This window comes from Lampetra planeri, chromosome 24 (genome assembly GCF_965212315.1).
Source record: "Lampetra planeri chromosome 24, kcLamPlan1.2.h2, whole genome shotgun sequence".
Lineage (NCBI taxonomy): Eukaryota > Metazoa > Chordata > Hyperoartia > Petromyzontiformes > Petromyzontidae > Lampetra > Lampetra planeri.
Window position 1 is genome coordinate 4,731,434 of NC_136130.1, and position 24,809 is coordinate 4,756,242.

A 24,809-nucleotide genomic window follows, 5' to 3' on the forward strand; every position below is an offset into this window, starting at 1 on the left:
AAGAAACTCCACGTGATGCGCCATCAGGACTGGAAGCACGTTAACTTTAGCGTGGTGGCGATGGTGGTGGTGGTTGTGTTGCTGGGCATGCACCACCCACTGTTGTCGCCTGTGCTGGTGAGATTGATCCCCAGGCCATGGCCACCCTTCGTGAGCTCCACATCGTATACCTCCACGTCGTCATCAACTCCCTCCTCGTCCACCTGTGGGCAGAAGCGATCACCGTCATCACTGTCCTCACGATCATCGTTAAATCGGCAACTATGATCCCAAAGAGGTCGCCATCTCCCGTGCTCCCAGGATCCAACTCGGCATCTATTTAACATGTAGGCTTTTGCACCTGATAGGCTCACAGTGATGACATCACCGTACTCTATTTAAGACTGGAAACAGGAAGACTTCTTCACAATTCTGGCAAAACTCGCCCGATGACGCTGGTTGTAATCGCCAGCGAAACGCGAGTTTACTCTCCAGCACACACCGGTGTGCTGAAGTAGCAACTAATTGGCAAACCTTACTAATTGGCTGTGTCTGGGTGGTGGCAGGGTTAACGACACATTTATATGAACGCGATCTAATCCAAAAAACGTTTATTATGGAGGCATCTATCTTCCGTACAAAAGGCGGATTTCATCGCTCTATCTTAGCAATGGGTGCTCTCTAGGAAACGTTTCCTCTTTTAGGTGCCACTCTGTCATTAGCCTTGAGCACCAATCACACTTTATTGTGACACATCCTGCCCCAAGGCATCTACTCGGACCAGCAGAAGTTTTCTCCTCCACATATTCATCATTCTTTCCCACGAGTGTAATTTCAAGCGTACAATCTCTCCACGCTCCTTTGCGCACATTTCCGCTACGGTTGCAATTACTCTGTCGATGTCCGCGTATCTGATCCGTTTGTCATAGCAGATCATATAAAATGATGGAAAAACTTTTCTGGGTATATTGCTTTTCATTATTACGCTAACAGGATTATACATGCTGCCAGATGCATATGCATACAATGTGTAATGGGTAGGAAGCAGATTTTTGAGACGTCATAAAAAAATAAAACTTCACGTGCAACATATGTTAACATTAGTGACAAGCAAAACCTGTACTGGCCCTGGGGCCCCATCACTTCACCAACCAACACTGACAATTGTGGCAGTCAAAGCAGCTCTCCAAGGGGGGAGGGGGCCATCATCCAGCAGTGGATTTACAAAGGTGTCCGTAAATGTAACGTACATATGTCCGTATGTGTGTGTTTAACTTCTTTCGCACCATACGTAGCCAACAGTTTTCAATACAGACAATTTAAAAGTGCACAGCTCCAATGGCTTCCTCATGTCATAAGGAAGAGTGTTCCAGACAACAAAGCAGAAGCGCATCTAAAAGCGTGCGATACTGCGACAGTCGTACTTGCGCGCACGCGCAACTCACGCTGCTCTCGCCTGCCCAGGGCTCGGACGCGCCGGCACGGTCCGCCGCCAAGGAATGCGAAGCCTCCGAAGGGATGTAGTCGACCGGCGGGAGGTCCGGAGGAGTCTGAGCGAGTGCCGGCGATGGGGTGGCAGGGAGCTGCTCGCCAGGCTCTCCGTGAGCAACCAGGAGGAGGACGCGCGTACCACACTGGCGCAGGATAGAGATCACCTGCGAGTAGCAGCAGCATTTACAGATTAGGCTCAATTATCCGTGGGCGGATTATTTGGGTTGTGGATTCAACTAAACTTAAACTATATTTGCATTTTATTTTACTAGGTAAGGCCCACTGACCTATATAGCTCTTTTCCAGAAGCGCCCTGGCCACAAATAATAGCTCAAACAAAGCGGCTTATCATGTAGAAATTTATAGCAGCCAAATACTAAAAAAAATACTATTCAGAGCAGCCAAATACATTGGGAACACTCTTGTGCACGAGCGCATGCGATTGGTTAGCGCACCGCACAATGAACACAGCAATCTGCTTTCAATTCCTGGCCATGGCTAATATCAGTGGCGAGTGATCTGAGAACCGATCCTGAGTCACCTTCACCAACCTTGACAGAGAAGGGCAATATCTAAATTAAATGTAATTCATATTTGTCATTTTAATAACATATATAGTGGGTTCAACTGAGTCGCAGACGTAGACTTAGAGGCAACACATGTATTCAGTTTCAACACATGGGGTAACTTCCCCTGAACAGAATAACAACCTAAGGTGATGACCACCAGGCTAACTACACCAGTTACTACACTAGTAACTACACTAGTTACTACACTAGTAACTTCACTAGTTACAACATAACTGCTACTACGGACCGGGACCAATGACTTCGGCCCGGGTCCACGTGTTGGAGACTCGTTGAACGGTGAACGTAGACGAAGGGTTTCTTCCAGAATGAACAACAACCCTGGTCTCCCTCGGGACCCGGCTTATATTCTCTGCGGCGTGGCCGGCTCCACCCTTGGCCACGTCCACCTTCCAGAATCCTCGGGAAGGATCTGGGTCCTAATCACGTGATCCCCCCCTAGCCCCATCTTGGGGCCCCTCTGTCAACTTAACCAGTCACGTGTCCTCCCGCGTCAACCAGTGCAATGGCCTGACACAACCTCATCCTTCGGTCGGCACCCACACACCTTCTCCTGTAGGGTCGGCACTGCACTTAAAGCGTGGTGCCATCCAGCGCTATTATTCAGCGCACACAGTGCCCCTCTAGGGCCGGTACTACACCCACAACATTGTGGTATCCGGCAATGTCGCTACATCGCACGCCATGCTCCTCTAGGGCCGGTACTGCACCAACAGCCTGTTGAATCCAGCGATGTAACTACACATACATCATTTGTTACTAAAGCACACACCTGAAAATAATTGACAACTTCTATCTAAATGACATAATGTACAGGTTACGCAATAATTGGTAACCAATTACATTTCCTCCAGTAATTTGCAAAGTGGTCGCCACGGCGGCGAGATGTTAATTACCTCGCCTGGTATACAGGAGGTCAGGGGTTTGATCTCAACCCTGACAATGCCTGTAGATTTGGAGTTTACATGTTCTCCCCATGGTCGTGTGGGTTTTCCTCCGGGTCCTCCAAATTTTCTCTCCACATTTAGAATCATGCATTTCGAGTGTTTGACTGCTATAAATTTCCACATAAGCCACTTAGAATCATGCATTTCGAGTATTTGACTGCTATAAATTTCCACATAAGCCACTTCTTTGAGCTATTACACTGGTCAAAAAAAAAACATTTTTTTCTGGCCTGGACTTTTGCAGCTGTTTTAGACTAATTTCAGGGTGCCGATTCCAAATCTGATCTCACATTTGCTCAATCACATCATTTTTATGCTATCGGCATACCACATTTTCATTGATTTTACCCGAAATTAACTCTGTCACTTATGATTGCAAGTTGTTGCGAGTCAGTGACTGCTTTAGTGTTAAAATATGGTGCTGTATTTTTAGGATAGTGTGTTTATAATATCATTTTATGTAGATATCCACATTTATTTAATATTTTTCTTCTGCAGTTTTTATTGAAAATTACCTTAAAACCGTTGGAATACCTTATGCCAGAAAAAGTGTGTTGACCAGTGTTAGTTGTTGCCAGGTCGTTTCTGAAAAATAAGTTAATTAGCTCAGTGGGCCTTACCTTGTGTAAAAAATAAAAATCACAACTCTGCAGGGCAACCAGCACTGGCTGGCATGATCAAAGTACCGTCACACAAATCCCATGACTGACACGGTATAAAGGGAAGGCCTTCATCCAGCAGTGGAATGGCAAAGCGGCTGTGAAGCAGTGCAAATGATTATTGTAAATGGCGTTCACTACGGCTCGTCGCTCATGCGAGACTGCAGCTGACGGCTGCTTGGCTTAAAAAGCCGTGATTCGTGAAAAATGTGCAAAATAAAATATAAAATCAAATCCAGTGTAAACGGTTACCTCCTCGCTCCCCTTGCCCCGCACGTCCATGTCGCCGATGCGAAGGATCCGATCGCCCGTGCACAAGCGCCCATCCTGATTTCGTCAGAGTTTTTGGGACCAATATAGAACCACAACAAGTGAGAATGGAAAAAAATGTTGGGCTTTATACGCTGTGGGAGTCAGGAAGCACAAGAGGTTATTAACAATAATCAATCACGTAACGATTCACACCCCCACACCATTGTTGCATGACTATTAATAAACCGCATTATCTAAACGTTTTATTTTCTGGATTTCTTCGAAAAAACAACGATTTTAAGTGAATACTCGCAAACCATACGTCCAGCCATCCAGCCAAACTTTTATTCTTATATCGAGCACTGTCTCTCTCTAATGGTTGAAAAACAAGAAAATATTTTAAGGGAACATTTATTCAGTGCACTTTCAGCATAGATCATGGCATCACCATGCTACTGATGTCATCAGGCTATGCTACCGTGTGCTTTGTTCTGCTCTATCACAGTCGATGGACAACATCTGAGGTCTGCTATCCCACAATGTGGGTTCAACTCTTTCCCTTGTTGCTCAACTATAACCTCTAGAGAATAAATTTTAAAAAATCAATAATAAAAATAATATAAATAATAATAGAAATAAAATTATAAATCACGTTTCGGAGGCAACACAAGTCTCCGTCATCAGGTGGGACCGTCACAGCTGACTTGTGTTGCCTCCGAAACGTCGTGATTTATTATTTTATTTTTATTTCTATTATTATTATTGATCATTTATTATTTACTTTTCCCTACGTGACTTTACCGAAAAAACCTAAGAGTATGAATCCTTGCAGTCACGAAAGCTTCAAATCTAGAATGTAACCTCTAGGCTCCATGACCCCAATGCTGGACTTGTGATCCACCCATCACCACCTCCTCTCTCCTTGCCACATTTTATCCTGAACTCCCATGTAATTTACTCTATCCTGCCGTGAAATTTAAAGCGTCTTCCGCATTCGCGGATATCGAAGTGTATGAACAAGAGTGGCTGGGGACAATCACAATAGCCACTTGTTTTTTTTACTTACCACAGACACTTCGACTAAAAATGGCGCAAGAAAAGAATGAAATAATTGCCAACTGAAAATGAGGAACAGGAGAAAAGCAAAGGGGAGGGGGGCCTGGGGAAACCAGGTGAATGGCGATGAATAACGATAAATGGAGATTCTAATCACACAAGCAGCACAGCATCTTACCCTGTCAGCGACTCCTCCGGGCAAGATTGTCTTGACGATGATCCCTGTGGCTCGGTTGCCCACGATTCCAAAGCCCATTCCACTGCCCGTAGTCACCAACTCAATGGTTTCAGTCTGCTCCAGTCCCTAGAGTAGCAGCAGAAACGGCGGCAATTAATTGGAGTTTTGGCTGAATCCGGCAGCGTCTATTGTACCCATGTCTCACCGGCCAGGCGGCATGGCGCACGCCTGTAATCCAGCACCGTGGAGGCAAGGGTTGTTGGATCTCATACACGTTGTAAAACTACCATCCCATCGGCACTGAGGTGTCATACCCTGATGTGCCGGAATCTGGTAAAGCAAAGTGCGGGGCTAATATCATCCGTCCCCCCTGTATGGGATACAGTGTTTCCCCCTCACATGTGTGAGTTTTATCCGTGTGCTCAGGTTTCCTCCCACGTGTATAAAAACTCGTTAATTGGCTAAAAACATCTTCACAAATAGAGGACTGCAGAGCTTGGGCAATTGTTTGGCGCCGGCTCACCGCCTGGCTGTCTTCCAGCTTGTCTGTGGTTGCTCAACGATTGTGAGATACAATTTGTATAAACGACGCTGTATACAACTAATCAGAATTTTTTTTATTTATTGCAACGGTCTCCCTGACCGTATCACTGCAGCAATAATCTTGGATCAATTCAAGAACAGATTTCGACTTATTTTCTTCAAATTCACCTAAGAACACCGACTCGTGTGTATGGCCTGATGAAACGGAGAGTCACTGAATGGTTATTGCATTACATTTATACATTTCTTTGTAAATTGGTTGTTGCGTTTCTAGATCTGTGTACGTTTGGTTCGCGTGCTGAACCCTTATGTATATTTGAGATTGCAGTGAGATGTGAAGCGTGGTAAAAATATAAAATGTTGATGATTATCCACCCGTGTGGCAGAAAACCACATAACCATCATGTAAAAATCACACGCACATATGTAAAAAAAAATTTACTCAAGGCATTCATCAGTAACACTGCCTTAAAAGAATAAAAAATATATAATAGGTAACATAACATGCTTCATGTGCTATAAAGAAGAGCCATTTCCCGAAATGTCGCCTATTATATATTAAGGTCCCAGTGTTATTGATGAATGTGTCGAGTTTTGTTGTGAAATGTGAACCACTGTCAATGCAGCATCACCAACATTTTTTGTTGCATTATGAATCCGTGATGTGTTTTAAAATAGAACATGAATGAGGAAAAAAAATCAGCGTACGCATGGATTATGTAACAGCTATGCAATGTGCGTTTATCGATGGAGGTATTTAATGAGCAGTACGGAAGCCATTGGGGTGATGGCAGAGAAAAACGTGTCTTTATATCCGCAAACGGCCCCTCACGCTCCCGTTTGTCCATCCACATTTTGGGCAATAACCCTTTGATTAATGTGGCCAGTTCCAAATTGGCAAGGTCCAGAAGAGAAACACAACATCGGACTAAAAGTTTCGCCCATATTGAACCATCTTTACAAGAGAAATGCGTTGCGGACGGATCGATGTACGGACAGAGCTGATGCACAAATGCTTCCGACCCGAGTTATAAATCTTTACATAAAAAAACTGAGAGATCGAAAAAGGAAGGAAGGAAGGGAGGGCTAAGCCCCCCCACCCCTCCCAACTACTCCCAACCCCACCCAACCCTTCCCCACCCCACCCCTCCCCACCCCTCCCCTCCCCACCCCTCCCCACCCCACCCCTCCCCTCCCCTCCCCACCCAACACCTCCCAACCCCTCCAACCCCTCCCCACCCCTCCCCACCCCACCCCTCCCAACCCCTCCCAACCCCTCCCCACCCCACCCACCCCACCCCACCCCTCCCCACCCATCCCCACCCCTCCCCACCCCTCCCCACCCAACCCCTCCCAACCCCTCCCCACCCCACCCACCCCACCCAACCCATCCCCAGCCCCTCCCCAGCCCCTCCAAACCCCTCCCCACCCCCCCAACCCCTCCCCCAACCCCCCCCACCCCTCCCCACCCCTCCCACCCCTCCCCACCCCTCCCAACCCCTCCCCACCCCTCCCCACCCCACCCCCTCCCCACCTCTCCCCACCCCTCCCCACCCATCCCCACCCCACCCCTCCCCACCCAACCCCACCCAACCCCTCCCAACCCCTCCCCACCCAACCCCTCCCCACCCCTCCCCACCCCACCCACCCCACCCAACCCATCCCCACCCCTCCCCACCCCTCCCCACCCCTCCCAACCCCTCCCCACCCCTCCCCAACCCTCCCCTCCTCAGCCCCTCCCCAGCCCCTCCCCTCCCCAGCCCCTCCCCAGCCCCTCCCAACCCCTCCCCACCCCACCCAACCCATCCCCAGCCCCTCCCCAGCCCCTCCAAACCCCTCCCCTCCCCACCCCCCCCAACCCCTCCCCCAACCCCCCCCACCCCTCCCCACCCCTCCCACCCCTCCCCACCCCTCCCACCTTTCCCCACCCCTCCCACCCCTCCCCACCCCTCCCCACCCCTCCCACCCCTCCCCACCCCTCCCCTCCCAAACCCACCCCACCCCTCCAAACCCCTCCCCTCCCCACCCCTCCCCTCCCAACCCCTCCCCACCCCTCCCCACCCCACCCCTCCCCACCTCTCCCCACCCCTCCCCACCCATCCCCACCCCACCCCTCCCCACCCAACCCCACCCAACCCCTCCCAACCCCTCCCCACCCAACCCCTCCCCACCCCTCCCCACCCCACCCACCCCACCCAACCCATCCCCACCCCTCCCCACCCCCTCCCCACCCCTCCCAACCCCTCCCCACCCCTCCCCACCCCTCCCCTCCTCAGCCCCTCCCCAGCCCCTCCCCTCCCCAGCCCCTCCCCTCCCCAGCCCCTCCCCAGCCCCTCCCAACCCCTCCCCACCCCACCCACCCCACCCAACCCATCCCCAGCCCCTCCCCAGCCCCTCCAAACCCCTCCCCTCCCCACCCCCCCAACCCCTCCCCCAACCCCCCCCACCCCTCCCCACCCCTCCCACCCCTCCCCACCCCTCCCACCTTTCCCCACCCCTCCCACCCCTCCCCACCCCTCCCACCCCTCCCCACCCCTCCCACCCCTCCCCACCCCTCCCCTCCCAAACCCACCCCTCCAAACCCCTCCCCTCCCCACCCCTCCCCTCCCAACCCCTCCCCACCCCTCCCCACCCCACCCCTCCCCACCTCTCCCCACCCCTCCCCACCCATCCCCACCCCACCCCTCCCCACCCAACCCCACCCAACCCCTCCCAACCCCTCCCCACCCAACCCCTCCCCACCCCTCCCCACCCCACCCACCCCACCCAACCCATCCCCACCCCTCCCCACCCCTCCCCACCCCTCCCAACCCCTCCCCACCCCTCCCCACCCTTCCCCTCCTCAGCCCCTCCCCAGCCCCTCCCCTCCCCAGCCCCTCCCCAGCCCCTCCCAACCCCTCCCCACCCCACCCACCCCACCCAACCCATCCCCAGCCCCTCCCCAGCCCCTCCAAACCCCTCCCCACCCCCCCAACCCCTCCCCCAACCCCCCCCACCCCTCCCCACCCCTCCCACCCCTCCCCACCCCTCCCACCTTTCCCCACCCCTCCCACCCCTCCCACCCCTCCCCACCCCTCCCACCCCTCCCCACCCCTCCCACCCCTCCCCACCCCTCCCCTCCCAAACCCACCCCACCCCTCCAAACCCCTCCCCTCCCCACCCCTCCCCTCCCAACCCCTCCCCACCCCTCCCCACCCCACCCCTCCCCACCTCTCCCCACCCCGCCCCACCCATCCCCACCCCACCCCTCCCCACCCAACCCCACCCAACCCCGCCCGACCACTCCCCACCCAACCCCTCCCCACCCCTCCCCACCCCACCCACCCCACCCCTCCCCACCCCTCCCCACCCCTCCCAACCCCTCCCCACCCCTCCCCTCCTCAGCTTCTCCCCAGCCCCTCCCCTCCCCAGCCCCTCCCCAGCCCCTCCCAACCCCTCCCAACTCCTCCCCACCCCCCCCAACCCCTCCCCCAACCCCCCCCCACCCCACCCCTCCCCACCCCTCCCAACCCCTCCCCACCCCCCCACCTCTGTTGGGGGCGTCTCAGTGTCGTGGGAGAAGCGGGCGACCGCGAGCTGCACGGGCCCCGTGGTCGTCTGCAGCAGCCGCACCGCCTGCTCCTGTGAGACGCGCTCGTCCAGCGGCATGCCATTGATGGCCAGGATCTGGTCTCCCTCTTGGAGACGGCCATCCCTGGGGGTGCCGCGGTGGCGAAATGTTAAATACCACGCCTGGATTTTTAGTAACTCAGCTTATTGTAGAGTATATTTAGCATACTGATGATACTAGTTGTTTACGTGGTGGTTTTAGTTACTGCAGCTACATACTATTAACACTCCTTCCCTTTATTAATGCTACCCCTATCCCCTCCCTTTGATGCTGCTAATCCTGCATAATGTACGGGCAAAAGTGGTACTGGTCGCATACCTGCATTTCCCATGGGTATGCTAGATTCCTCTTGATATGCGAATTCCTTTGTCGGGGCGCTCTTCCCCTTCCAACCCAGCTTAAATATACGCTGCCAAGCCTGGTGGTTTTCATTCAGACGCTGTCTTTCTGACAGACCTGTTCTTCACCTGAGGACGGCTGCTTGCGTTGTGGCCGAAACGTCGTGAGAATAATTTTATTATGTTTTATTTTTATTATTTTATTACTTCCCTTCTACGTGACTTTACCGAAAGAACCAAGAAGATACCTCGCCTGGTATACAGGAGGTCGTGGGTCCCGTCCTGACCCTGATGCCTGCTGTATATTTTTGAGTTTGCATGTTCTCCCTGGGGTCGCGTGGATTTTTCTCCAGGTCCTCCGGTTTTTCTCTCCACATTTAGAAACACGCGCTTTAGAGTATTTGGCTGCTGCTATAAATTACCACATGATAAGCCACTTCTCGTTGGGCTATCATTTGTGGTCAGGTCGCTTCTGATAAACAGCTTTATATCTCAGTGGGGCTTACCTGGTAAAATAAAAATATAAATTAGTATTCAATTGTAAATGTTGTGGGTTTACTCTCCAACACACCGGTGTGCTGTACTACGAATTAATTGACATGTTTTGATTACGTGACAAACCTTATTAATTGGCTGTGTCGGGTGGTCGCGGGTTTAATGCCAAATTTATATTTACGCGATCCAACCCAAAAAAACACTATCATGGATAGTTTTAGTAGTTTTAGCAAAAGGATTTCAACAGCATTCGCTTTCTCAAGTCGGGGTCTTGGGCTCGTTCCAACGCAACGTAGCAGGGTCCTATAAAACTGTCTTAGATCAATTTAAAGCTTTCGTGACTGCAGGGATTCATCTTGGTTCTTTCGGTAAAGTCACATAGAAGGGAAGTAATAAAATAATAAAAATAAAACACAATACGTCGTGAGAATTATTTTATTGTGTTTTATTTTTTATTATTTTATTACTTCCCTTCTACGTGACTTTACCGAAAGAACCAAGATGTATTAGATCAGAATATTTATTCGTACTGGAGAAATCCGATGAACTTTAAAGCTCTTATTCACAGATGCCCAGTATGATTTTGAATTTATCACTGCTGTATCATCACTATAATATTCCTTAATGTGACCACTGAGTATCTTTAAGATATTTCCATGAGGATACTCTACTCTACGAGATTGTGACCTGTGGCTACATCACTCTTGATGATGACTTTTTGAAATTCGACCAACAGCATTGAACCCTAAGAATCCTAAATATGCCTTTGCCAGAGCGCCTCGGGTCAAAACAGTGATGCCTAAGAATCTTAAAGCGGCCTTATTCTGACCGCGAGTATTGGGGCAATAACCGTCTAATCCTAATGATCAAAACAGCTGCCTCAGTTTGATTCTATGGGTCAAAGGTAACGTCTATGACCCCTAAGAACCCTAAAAATGTGCCTTAGTTTGACTCGATAATGCTCGAGCAATAAGGTTAAATGCCCCCTAATTCTAGAGTCGAGCTCTCCGTGGAACATATTCATACACGCCTTATGTAATTACGTCACGAGCCCTGTAAGCCAGGAAAGAGGCTCCACATTCACCACATCGGCAAAAAAGGCAATCATATTGTTGAGAGGACCTGCTTGTGCTCAGAGTTGCAAGAACTCATCGAACTGCAAGGGGACATACGGAGGTGGTGGTGGTGGCAGTGGGACCTGCCTGCGCCCAGAGTTGTGATAACTCATCGAATTGCGAGGGGGCAAGGGGGGGGGAAGAGGCGAATCGTCACACGCCCACCTGCCAACGATGCTGTCCGCGTGGATGGCCTTGATGAAGATGCCGTTGTGTCCATTCTCGCTCCTCACGCCCATGACACTGAAGCCCAGGCCGACGCCCTCAGGCTTGTCGAGGTCCACAAAGTGCACAAGCCGGCCCTGCCCCGTTGACGACAACACAGCAACGCAATTAGCGTAGCGTTTAACAATAATAATAGTTTTGTGCAATTGGTATTAGCGTCATTCTCATAGTACAAGGCTATCGTGAAGGGGCTACGTTTCACGTAGTCTGCAGAAGTTTTACAGTTGGGGGCGATGGTGCTGGGTGTAATCCCAATTCAGTAATGTGCAGGTAACTTTCACAGGTGGCAAATTTGGACCACAATGCTGGCACGCGACAGCTTACCCTCTGGTTTTTTCCTCCACATTTGGAAACACGTGTTTATATTATTTGGCTGTTCCTATACATTCCCACGTGATAAACCACTTTGTTGAGCTATCGTTTGTGGCCAGGTCGCTTCTGAGAAAACTCTGTAGGCGTTATCCGGTACATGAAATAGTTGTGGTACTTTACCTTGGAATCATTGGCACATAACTGTAAATGATTTGTATCCCAATGTTTTTGATATATTATAAAATTATTACAGTTTTTTCCCCCGGCTTAGTTTATAGTTTTAAAACGAATTGATAGTTTTAATAGCATTGTTTTTTTGTTGCAAATATGCACATGGGTACACGCACATTTGAGAACAATAGGAACAATGACATATTGTATATTTTTTACTATGATTGATGACAAGATAATAATGATGATTCTGGCTATTGATAATGATCACAATATTGCTATTGGCAGGTACCACTACATGATGCTGCACGCTGCTGGCAGCCAAGAGGAGGGAACATGCGAGATGATATCGAACAATGAGAAGGCCCGATGAAATTGGTTTGCATGCCGATGATAGATATGTAGTTACATTTCAGTACCGAAAGATGGCAATGGCTTAAGAGGCCTTCATCCAGCAGTGGATAGGCCATGGCAGATGATGATGACTACTGCTGCTGTTGCTGCTAATGACACTGCAACTGCTACTGCTAGTTACGATAATATAACCATTTGGTGATTACGATGACAAATATTACTCTTTAACCATGAAGAACGATCATAATAACAAAACACGATGATAATAAAGCAATTGATGACAACGACGATGACAATGGTGATGACATCGTCAAACATGACGATGTTGACGGCGAGGAACAATAATTAAGATCATAATAAACGACGATGACGATGAGAACCCACCTGAGCTAGATGCTTCACCACCAGGGTAAAGTCCTCATCATCCACAGTGGGGGGCAGTGGCGCCGCTGGGAGCTGGATAATGGGAACGGATGTTCCGTGCTCCTCAAACACAAGCTCGCCCGACGGCGAGAAGTCATACTGGGACACCCTCCTGCTCGGCAGCGAATCCAGCTGCAGGAGAATTACACAGGTAACACATGTAACGTCAAGTTCAAGTTCATTTATTAGGTATAGCCCTGTGAGCCATTCGGCTCTTGAATCGGGTGCAACCGCAGCAAACAAAAAACAAAAACATGAACAAAAAACATCTTAAAGTGAATATGTGACGGAGTGCAAACAGAAAATCCAAGAAAAGACAGCAAAATATTGCAGAAAAAAGCACTGTACACCAACGCTGTGTGCAAAAATCCCAGTGGGATGCAAGTCAAACAACTACAACAACAACCACAAGACAACTTAGATTAAGGCCATCAGTCTAACTCTGTACTACAACAAACAAACATGGCTAAACCAATACACTTTTCGAAATCACCTAAAATAAAGCCATGAAAGCAATGAAAAAGCAATCATAGGAACTGTGACGGAATTTTCACAATAACGTCGAAAACAGCGGTGGCGCTGTGTCATCAAAATATAAAAAAAAACACCAAATATTCAAATGGGACAAGGTGCCAGCCCTGGCATAATATATTAAATTTGGATGCGTAACAGAAGCCGGGTATTCACCGCCACAGGACCACACGTAAGTTTACTTTCCACATCAGTTTGGGAAATATTTTACTTCAAATGTAGCCTACAAAGGTGTTAAATAATAATGAACAGCCCTTTGTCAGTTCGTTGCTGGCTAAAGGCCTTCTGAGAGTGTTATGGGCATGGGGGTGGTTTGACTATAATTCACTATGCTGGTCGGTGTGGATTGAAGGTTGGCCCAGAACCAGTTAAGAAATCACTCATCACCGATGTCAGCCGTGGACGTGACTCAAACTCTAAAGTCACTGTTTTCATAGCTTCCATGCCACATCGAAGATACGGTCGCATAACCTAAAGGCAGCAGTAGACACGTCACTGCTCCATTGTTGTCATCATCACATTAATACACATACCAAGTATATCCATTTGTCCCAACTACAGAACCATTGTCAAGATCACCAACAGAATGTCCCCTGCCCCACCCCTCCTCAACTCCCGAGTGTTAAAATAGCGATGCACTGTCAGACGCAGAGCCAGACCTGCTTGTCAAGCTGCGCTATGGAGCCCTGCAGTGCAAAGATGCTCCGGAATGTCGAACTCTGCAGGGTGTCCTTGAGCAGTCTTAGGTGCGCTTCGTGCGACGCTACATCGACCTTGGCCCGTCCACCAACGCCTACGCCGCCGCTCCCGCCCGCCCTCTGTCGCAGGCGTTGTTGCAGTCGCTCGATGGACTGCACAGCCTCCTGCACATCTGCACAGCGGCAGCAACATCCTCTTGAGCAATGTCACGGTGGGGCGGGTTCCAGGATTTTGGACGTGCGCGTCGAGACACTACGCCGTACACACGAATCCTCCAAACAACCGCACCGCATGCGCAGTGAATGGACGTGGTTGCAGAAGGCAGATGGGTGGGTCGGGGGTGAGATCACAGAGACAGAACTGTTGTGCACCTGTGTTCGATTTGGCCTTGCCACGTGCGATTAACTCACATTCTCACGTGCAGTGAGTTGATGGTCTCAGGTTGGTGACCAATTAGTGTACGTAAAATGTAATTAGGTTTTTCTATCACTCCATCTGGATACATTCCAGCCATCACAAAAAAAGATATCAGTTTGACTGCCATGAGCCACAGTATTCCCCTTCGTATATGCGTGTGTGGGGGGAGAGATGTACATACAAATATAATTCAGTAGCAGTTCTGTGATGTCCATCTCTGTGGCCTGTTCTCTGGACTATTTTGCAAGGATTCCAAATAGCGACACGATTATGAACACACATATCAGACACATTAAGGATTTTGATGAGCTTTAATATAATCGCTATATTTATTTGATTACTTGTATATATAGCATACCAACCTTTTTAGGATTGCAATTCAAACATAAATAATCTGTACACTTTTCATAAGGAAAAAATGCTCATAAAACACACACAATTGTGGACGAACCTGGCCAAACCTTTTCATCCATGCCGAGAAGCGATTCTGCATTCTGTTTCAAGCCAATGACTTATTCCATGATTAATCCTTATTTTCGAAAAATATTGATATTACCTTCAAAATCACTCCCCATATGCATTGTTATAATGACCGATTAAAAAAATATTAAACTGAGGTTTCCTAATCTGCAGAACTTCTCAGTGGGTAGCTGAATATCCAAACGTGTTCTACCAGAATCCACCTAAACATCAGCAACAACATTCCTGCAATGTATCCGAGGCAAGATGTAGCCAGCCTGAATACATCGGGTTATGATATATCAAGATAACACTGAAAATTTTGCTTGCTACTTGTAGGCTAAAATACTGTATATCTTGGTCCTACAAGATAAAGAGCTGTAAAACATGATGAAAATATAACAAGAAGTTTTACCCTTTCTGGCAATGTTAAGATGTTCAAATACCAAATAGATACATTTTGCAAGGCATCAAGTCTGCATTAACCACACATACTTGTGGCAAAACATGCAAAAACAATGCTCCGATAAAATATGCATTGTCCTTGAAACCAAAAGGCCTACACTAGATACAGCATGGCCTTGTCTGACCTGCGATAGAGCAGAGAATGCCAAAAGTCCAACAGCAAATACAATACAAGTAACAGAACACGTAACGCTCGGGTCGAGCAGTTACATCTATGGGAATATTTTGGCATTATCCAAGATGATGAAAAATGTATAGGTTTTATTATCCTTTCTGGCAATGTTAAAACCTATGCTTATGTTTTGGCATTGCCAGAAACAGGTAAAACCTATACAGGTAGTCCTCTGCTTAAGATGGAGATGCGTTACGACGACCCCAATGTAAGTGAAAAATATCGTAAGTCGAAGATGGCCTAGCCTACCCAGGAGTCTTAAAGAAAGGTGATAATTTAGCAAAACAGAGCAATTTACAGTACCGTACCGTATAAACTATATACTGTATGTATTTATTAATTACAATACTGTATTGCACAGTAAAATGTGAAGTAAAAAACAAGGTACATTCTTAGCCTACCTATATGAACTGCAATTTAATAGAAATTTTTTTCAGGAAACAATCCCATCTGCTATAAAAACTTTTAACATGCATTGAAAGTATCGTATCGTGGTAACCCTAAAATGAAATCGCTAAAGCTACGTATCATACATGCATTGAACGTATTGTAACATATCATATTGTACTGTACTCGCCAAGATTCGTACGCTGATGCGTTTGCCTGCCGCACGAAATTTAAAATATTTTACAATTTTGTCGTATCGCCATCGTAAGGTCGAAATATCGTAAGTCGGACCATCTTAACTCGGGGACATCTGTACTTATTTTTTCATGATCTTGGATAATGCCAAAAAGATTCCAAAGCTGTAAAACTAATTTTAAGTCCCAAAAATAGGCCTAAACAATGCATGTTGCTCATTATCAATGCCTCAGCATAAATATATATTCTAAAGACAATCATCTTAACATGCTTCCCCTCATCTACAACACCCACATCCAACCCCCGGCCTACACCAAAACAAATTAAAGGTTAATTAAAATGAAGCCCTCCGTGAGAACACCCCCACAGTTTCATTGCCTCTGAGAAATATGGGTTTGGTCTAGATGGGGTGATTCGAAATGAATTCATATTAACCAGTGCAGTGGCCCCATATACACAAGTCCATATATTAAACCTTGTTTTGAACCATTAATTTTTTTTATATAAATGACCATTCAAAACCGATCAATACCGCAAAAGGAAATAAACATCACACTTGCTCCAACATTAATAACGTGGGTGACATACCTTCAATACTTGGCATGGCAGCGTAGGCTCAGAGTCATCTTTTTAAAAGCAGCCGCATGATAAACCTGCGATCCGACACACCAATTAAATAGGCTGACACGTTGTACTTTGACTAACCTCCATTTCATGCTGCACACCAATCAAAGTATTTAATAGGACATGCATTAATTGAGTCTGGTAGTGGAGCATTAACACAACCATTAGAAAATTAATCTGCCTAAGCGGGGTTTTAAAAAGATGTACAAGCACTGATCCTTTCACATTGATTCGTTTACATTATATCACCGCTTCATTACAAGTGACAGTCAAGGGATGGAACACCTCTGAGAGGGCGTCCACCGATAAGATGGAGTGGGACGAAATTGGCTCGTGCGCAGGCGCTGGCTGGATCATTGCATTGTGAGATTGTGAGAAATGGAGACGGTTGGGGAGGACTGCATCCAGCAGTGGATTGATCATGGCCGATAAGGTTGTTTCTCTGTGGTGGTAAAAAAAAGCCACTTTTTTCAAATTTTCTTGCTGTGGTTTTCACACCTGACGATTGCAATCGAAACGTCGTGAGAATTTTATTGTTTTTATATTTTTATTATTTTATTGTTTCCCTTCTACGTGACTTTACCAAAAGAACCAAGAATATGAATCCCTGCAGTCACGAAAGCTTTAAATCGGACATTGTGTCAGTTTTTACCGAAAGAACCAAGAAACTAACAAAAGTAAAACAAAAAATAGGTGACACAAATATATGTATGTTGAACTTCTGTCGCACCGTACATAGCCCATCGTGCTAATTGGAGGTGTGGGGGAAAAACAACAAACTAAACACAAAAATCAAAGAGAAATCAGCACAAAAACAACGGTGTCGCTTGAGAAATTGAAAGTCTTGCACAAACAAGACGAAGACCTCTCTCCAAGCTGTCGCTATCCCTCATGGTCCTGTGATGTCACAGTCCGCTCAGCAAATGCACACTCGCTGATTTGATTGCTCCATCTCTCTCGGACACGTCCCATCTCTTGGCTGTCATTCCAATTATTATTCTTGACCATCGGTCATCATCGCTTCTCGCAATGTGTCCTGCCCAAGCCCACAACATCATTTAGTATTTTTAGATTAACGGAAGCCTCTTTTGCAGGCAATAATATAAATTATATGATTTTTCACCGTGTTAAAATTCAGTTTATAGAAACATTAGCCGTAAAAAACATCCCCAATTGAGACAGAAGTGTGACTCATTTAACAGCAGCGTTAAAGCATTAATACATATTATAAAAACTCATTCAAAGTCCAATACAAATAATATCGGCAGTCTTTTAAAAGTGCAAATAAAAACCACACTATATTTGGTAATGACACTGTTTTATAACAGGGAGCATTGGTGCAACGGTCAGCAACACTATGCTCTCAACACGGCAACCCGAGTTTGTTTTCTGGCCATGGCTTAACATCAGTGGCAAGTGATTTCTGAACTGGTCCTATACCAATCTTGATTTGAAGCTTTCGTGACTGCAGGAATCCATACTCTGGTACTTTCGATAAAAGTCACGTAGAGAAAAATCAAATAAATCACGACGTTTCGATCGCCAGCCAGCACTGAACAGTATGGTGAAATATGGTTTAACAGCTGTAATGACCTAGACGGCATGGGAATGCGTTCATCCAGCATTGTAAATTATTTTTACAGAACATTCCGAACAAGTGAATTTAATTTCACTGCATTGCACAATTACAATACCGCAATGACACACGCTCAGAAATGATCACAATAATTATCAGTAAGAGAATAAAGAGAGTGTTCCTCCAAAAGTGCACAAGTGTACACGTTTTCAAATGAGTGCCAATTCCAATTAAATTCACTAATTGGAATGAGACACATCGGTGGACATGCAGAGCAGTAATAGCACTTCTGGAAATTCATGGAATTTACACGATTATTGTGCATTGGAATGCAAAGTGCGTTATAAAATGTATCATAACACAGTTGTGCATATGTTCCATTTGTGAAAAATGTTGCACTTACAGTAGTTGTGTTGAATTAGCTTTAAAAACGTGGGCTACACTGTTTATTTTATCTAAGCAAAGAAAAGCATTAAGATTGTACGAGTTCGGCCAAGTTTGAAGACGGATCTGCCTCTTAGAGCTGTGATAGCTACAAAAAAGCCAAGTTATATCAAACCGCGAGCCCTGTAAAGGTGTAAAGAAAATGTGGCCACGTTAAACAAAACGGTGGTTATGATGATGGTGATGATTATGATGGGATGCCACATCACACTCCAGTGGAACAACATCAAGCAATATCCTTGTTGATCCGCAGATGTTTCTTGCAGACAAAAGGAGTTACCTACACACCTCCTATTGGCACGGTTAGCTACATACAGTGCGAAATAAGTTCAACATGGATACATAAACACACGTTAGGATCTGTGAACAGCATAACTACATTTCGATTTAAAGCTTTCGTGACTGCAGGGATTCATATTCTTGGTTCTTTCGGTAAAGTCACGTGGAAGGGAAATAATAAAAATGAAACAAATAAAACAAAAAAATTCTCACATTTTACTGTTTAATTTTTATTATTTTATGATTTCCCTTCTACGTGACTTTACCGAAAGAACCAATTATAGCATAACTACAGTTAACTGAAGTGTCAGTGTACACTGCTCACACCTCAGGACTTTGCTATGTTTTACATTTGCAAATATAAGAAAATGAACGATGCTTACCCACTGTTTTACTCCATATTTCTCCTAATAATCTACAAAATTACAAGCGCTATGAAATTTCCCTTTTGTATGTGATGTCAATATGCGATCAATAGCACGGGAATCTACAACTGTGGCAATATGCCAGATGTGGCTCCATACAGGGTGTCCAATAATGTCCCATCGGAATAATTTGTCCAAGTTAAAGTACCTTGATAAAAGATTAAAATGAAAAGTATATTTTAAAAAAAGTAAGTCAACTTATTTGAAAATGTATTTATATGCGTTCAATCGTCTATTTCCGATGAGGAATTGTCAGATCTGTCAACCCCTTATCACCTCATTACAGATCAATTCAGACCATATTGGTCACCCCGTGTCCTTATAAATCTCAACGTTCATCCTACACAGTCCCATCAGAAGGCAGAAACACAAACAAATAGACACATTAAAACATGTTTTTGCTGTACGCCGTATGGACCTGAAAACTCAATTTCCCTATAAAAGAATACGAGGTAAACCATAAGGGTGTACAGGTTATGATTTGTTTATATTAATCACGCATCGTCTACAACTGGGTGAAATCTACCACACGCGTAGCTGATTTTGAATTAAAATGTCATCAGCTGCGTACAAAATATCTGCATTAAAAACAAATACATACAAAGGAAGTAACAATATTTAAACCTCTTCGCAAGTGGGTTACGTTTTATCGGGATAGCATTGAAATTTTTATTCCATCTTATAGAAATGTCACAATAGATTCGTGTATAAAAGCTTGGACATTTTTAAAATGCGCCTTAAAACCTATTTATACGCTTATTAAACTTTAATTTGAGTGTCTGCCGCTGCTGTGTCCTGTACAACGCTTTGAGGCCCTTGATGCAAAGCGAGAAATGTTATTATTATTAATCTTTGGTTCTCTTTCGGTTAGGTCACGTAGAAAGAAAATACATTAAATATTAGAACACGACGTTTCGATTTTAACACAAGCAGTCGTCTGTGTTTATCTCTCAAATTTAGCGAAGTTCTACCTGATTACGACTGCCGGTGTTGCAATCGAAACGTCGCGTTCTATTATTGAATAAAAAAATGTTCTACGTGACTTTACCCAAAGAACCAAAGAGTAATTCCTAAAGTCACGAAAGCTTCAAATCAAGTTTAAATGTAATTATTATTGACTTGAGGTTGAAAGCGTCCATGCAGCATTATTGGCCCCATCAGTGATGTTTGGGCCAGAAAATCTCGACAAATCTGTCAATAACATAAAAGCCTTAGAGACGAAATGAATACATATAAACAGACGACGTGTTGGGCAATGAACATTCTTCATGGCACAATTGATTAGTCAATTATTATATAATTTCCCTTGAAGGTCACCCGTGAAGTGTGCTGTTAATTGTGCTTGTTAAAAGCGCTGTAATCACCGAATAGCGTTGAAGAGCGTTACAGAATCCCCGTGGTATGCACGTCTGTTTAATTGTTTGACTTTCTTCTTTAAATTAAAAACAACAGCAAGGTGCAGCAGTCTTAGCTTGCACAGGGAGTGACTGTTTTGATTTATGTTTAAACCTACGACCGCACCGCGTTGCATATTGTACAGCGTTACTCGGTCAAAGGTTTGGACACGTTACTTGGTCGCCTCACAAACTTGTGAGAAACTACTTTTTTACAGATATAAACACCGCGATTACAAATTTCACAATTTGCGAGCGTAAGGTTTAAACGTCTGTACGATATTAAGGCAATGTGCAGTACATTATATCCATACATTGATGCAGTACTTATGCACGGGTGTAACAAGTGTAAAGTATGCGGTAAAATTAAACATTAAACATCATCCCGGAACGTCTTCAAACGAGTTATGCAACAAAAAAGGTAAAGTTAAACTTTAATGATATCTTTACAGCGTGGCATATTGCCTCTCGGCAAGCCCCGGGCTCACCTAGAACGCCCTACCCACTCGAAACCAAATCCTCCGGTAGGACCAACCAGGCGAGTAGGTAGGCCCGTAGGACCGCTAGGCCTTAACAGAGTTAAAATAAAAATTAACAAATAAACTTCAACAAAACTTTAATTCACACAACGAGTGCATTCAGTACACTACCAAGACTTCGCCCAGCTGATATCACTTCGGTCTACGAAGCGACAAATATATTAATTGCTAAACCCAATCAATGCATTGTTGGTGCCTTCGTGAGGAAGCAAGTAGCTTAAACAGAAGAAAAAAAAACCTTGCGTTTAATTTAAAAATACTAAAAAAAGCAAGAAAAAAACAAACAAACAAAGCTCACCGGCGTCGGGCCGAACCCACACTTGTTGAGGACGTTCGCGTCGAAGCGACGTGGGGTTTTTTTTAGTTCGCCTAAGTAATTAACAGCTAGCAAACACGGCCGCGGAATGCGTCGTGCGGCGTGCGAGAATACTTCCTCTGTTGATGGAGTTAAAGCGAGTCGGGCCCCACCCCACAGAGACTTTGACACTCAACAGTCAGCAACACATCATCACGCACGACACATTACCACCACCACCACACACCACCACCACTCAACGACACATCACCACACACGACACATCACTACACACAACACATCACCAACACACTACACATCACCACCATCACCAACACACGCCACATCAACTTCGTTACCTGCGTGATCACCTCTCTCTCTCTCACGCGCTTGAGAATTAGTGGAGGGTTTGAGGTTTGTTTTATTATCTTTTATCATAGACACTTTAACCAACGAAACCTGCCTCACTCCTGTGTTACCTCACTCCTGTCTAGTCTCACACCTGCCTCACCTCACACCTGTCTAGTCTCACACCTGTCTCACCTCACACCTGTCTCACCTCACACCTGTCTCACCTCACACCTGTCTCACCTCACACCTGTCTAGTCTCACACCTGCCTCACCTCACACCTGCCTCACCTCACACCTGTCTCACCTCACACCTGTCTCACCTCACACCTGTCTCACCTCACTCCTGCCTCACCTCACACCTGCCTCACCTCACACCTGTCTCAACTCACTCCTGCCTCACCTCACACCTGTCTCACCTCACTCCTGCCTCACCCCACACCTGTCTCACCTCACACCTGTCTCACCTCACTCTGCCTCACCTCACACCTGTCTCACCTCACTCCTGTCTCACCTCACTCCTGCCTCACCTCACACCTGTCTCACCTCACTCCTGCCTCACCTCACTCCTGCCTCACCTCACACCTGCCTCACCTCACTCCTGCCTCACCTCACTCCTGCCTCACCTCACACCTGCCTCACCTCACACCTGCCTCACCTCACACCTGTTTCACCTCACACCTGTCTCACCTCACTCCTGCCTCACCTCACACCTGTCTCACCTCACACCTGTCTCACCTCACACCTGTCTCACCTCACACCTGCCTCACCTCACACCTGTCTCACCTCACACCTGTCTCACCTCACACCTGCCTCACCTCACACCTGTCTCACCTCACACCTGCCTCACCTCACACCTGTCTCACCTCACACCTGTCTCACCTCACACCTGCCTCACCTCACACCTCTCTCACCTCACACCTGTCTCACCTCACACCTGTCTCACATCACACCTGTCTCACCTCACTCTTGTCTCACCTCACACCTGTCTCACCTCACACCTGTCTCACCTCACTCCTGCCTCACCTCACACCTGTCTCACCTCACACCTGTCTCACCTCACTCCTGTCTCACCTCACACCTGTCTCAACTCACTCCTGCCTCACCTCACACCTGTCTCACCTCACACCTGTCTGACCTCACATCTGTCTCACCTCACACCTGTCTCACCTCACACCTGTCTCACCTCACTCCTGTCTCACCTCACACCTATCTTAACTCACTCCTGCCTCACCTCACACCTGTCTCACCTCACACCTGTCTCACCTCACTCCTGCCTCACCTCACACCTGTCTCACCTCACTCCTGCCTCACCCCACACCTGTCTCACCTCACACCTGTCTCACCTCACTCCTGCCTCACCTCACACCTGTCTCACCTCACACCTGTCTCACCTCACTCCTGCCTCACCTTACACCTGTCTCACCTCACTCCTGCCTCACCTTACACCTGTCTCACCTCACTCCTGCCTCACCTCACACCTGTCTCACCTCACACCTGTCTCACCTCACATCTGTCTCACCTCACACCTGTGTGATCTCAAACATTGCCTCACACCTACCCGACTTCACATCCTGTCCTCACACCTGTGTCATGTCACACTTAATGTGTGAATCGCACGTTTCCTTCCAAGGCCGAAGTGGTCTAAGTAGGCGGAGACTTGCATCCCACTGGGATTTTTGCACACTGCGTTGGTGTGCGGTGTTTTTTTCTGCAATATTTTGCTGTCTTTTCTTGGATTTTCTGTTTGCACTCAGTCACATATAGTCACTTTAAGATGTTTTTTTGTTCATGTTTTTGTTTTTTGTTTGTTGTGGTTGCACCCGATTCAAGAGCCGAATGGCTCACAGGGCTATACCTAATTAACGAACTTGAACTTGAGTTCAAGTTCGTTAATTAGGTACCTGTTCTTCACCTGAGGACGGCTGCTTGCGTTGTGGCCGAAACGTCGTGAGAATTATTTTTTTGTTTTATTTTTATTATTTTATTATTTCCCTTCTACATGACTTTACCGAAAGAACCAAGAAAATAGGTGGAGTTTTATTCAGAAAGTCTAAATGTTTGCAAATGGGCTTATCTGCAGTTCTAACAATGCTTTCATTTATCTTACACGTGGCTTAGCCACACACGAATTGGTCTTACCGCTTAATCCGTGTCATTATCTAAATCTGTAAAAATGCCTTCTCCTAAGCCTGTTTGAGTAGGGAAGTTAATTACAATGTCATTAAATACAAAACTGAGCATTACAATAAAATGTTACAGAGCATCAGACTATAACGGCGGTGTACGTGCAGATTAAATTAAACCGTGTCGGTTTCTGCACGCGGTGATGGGGATGCAGCGCTCATCGTCTTTGGGAGCACTCTGCTAGCAGTGGAAATTCCACATTCCCATGGCAGATACCGGTCTTCACAGAGGACGGCGACGATCTTACACACTGCTCTATGCAACAAAACCCGTGACGCGAGTACTGTAAGACACTATTGTTACACGTACTACACGCACGTGTTCAGAGAAACGTTGACGTTAACAAAGATAATGGAACGTAAAGACTTGGCTGGAAAGTGCACGAAGAAGCGTGGGGGGGTGCATTCTTGGAATTGCATTGAGAGACAATGAGAGAGAGAGAGAGAGTAACACGTGGATTAGAGAACCTATGCCGGTTGAAGACAATACAAAGTCTTTATACTGGTAGGAACCTCCTGGTTACACCAGCCCACAGGGGATTATTGTGTCCGCCCGTCGTGCAGGGAGGGGCTGGGTGGGGACGAAGGGGCTGGGTGGGGAGGGGAGGGTGGGGAGGGGCTGGGTGGGGAGGGAGGGTG

General features: G+C 46.7%; 1 protein-coding gene across 3 annotated transcripts in view; it reads right to left on the minus strand.

The window, feature by feature from the left end:
- Positions 1-21,937, minus strand: part of LOC144726670 (multiple PDZ domain protein-like) — a 166,489-nt gene extending 144,552 nt beyond the window's left edge. For 2 of the 3 annotated variants that reach the window (XM_078605434.1, XM_078605432.1), the window contains exons 1-10: positions 21,640-21,936; positions 16,649-16,713; positions 13,926-14,137; positions 12,697-12,867; positions 11,416-11,552; positions 9,221-9,386; positions 5,150-5,275; positions 3,916-3,990; positions 1,425-1,634; positions 101-203 (exon numbers count right to left, since the gene is read on the minus strand). In XM_078605434.1, the coding sequence (XP_078461560.1) occupies positions 101-203; positions 1,425-1,634; positions 3,916-3,990; positions 5,150-5,275; positions 9,221-9,386; positions 11,416-11,552; positions 12,697-12,867; positions 13,926-14,137; positions 16,649-16,664 (1,216 nt within the window). In that variant the 5' untranslated portion in view covers positions 16,665-16,713; positions 21,640-21,936. Of the gene's footprint in view, positions 1-100; positions 204-1,424; positions 1,635-3,915; positions 3,991-5,149; positions 5,276-9,220; positions 9,387-11,415; positions 11,553-12,696; positions 12,868-13,925; positions 14,138-16,648; positions 16,714-21,639 lie in introns of all 3 variants that reach the window. The other variant, XM_078605433.1, reaches the window with a different exon arrangement.
- Between the last annotated feature and the right edge of the window lie 2,872 nt (positions 21,938-24,809).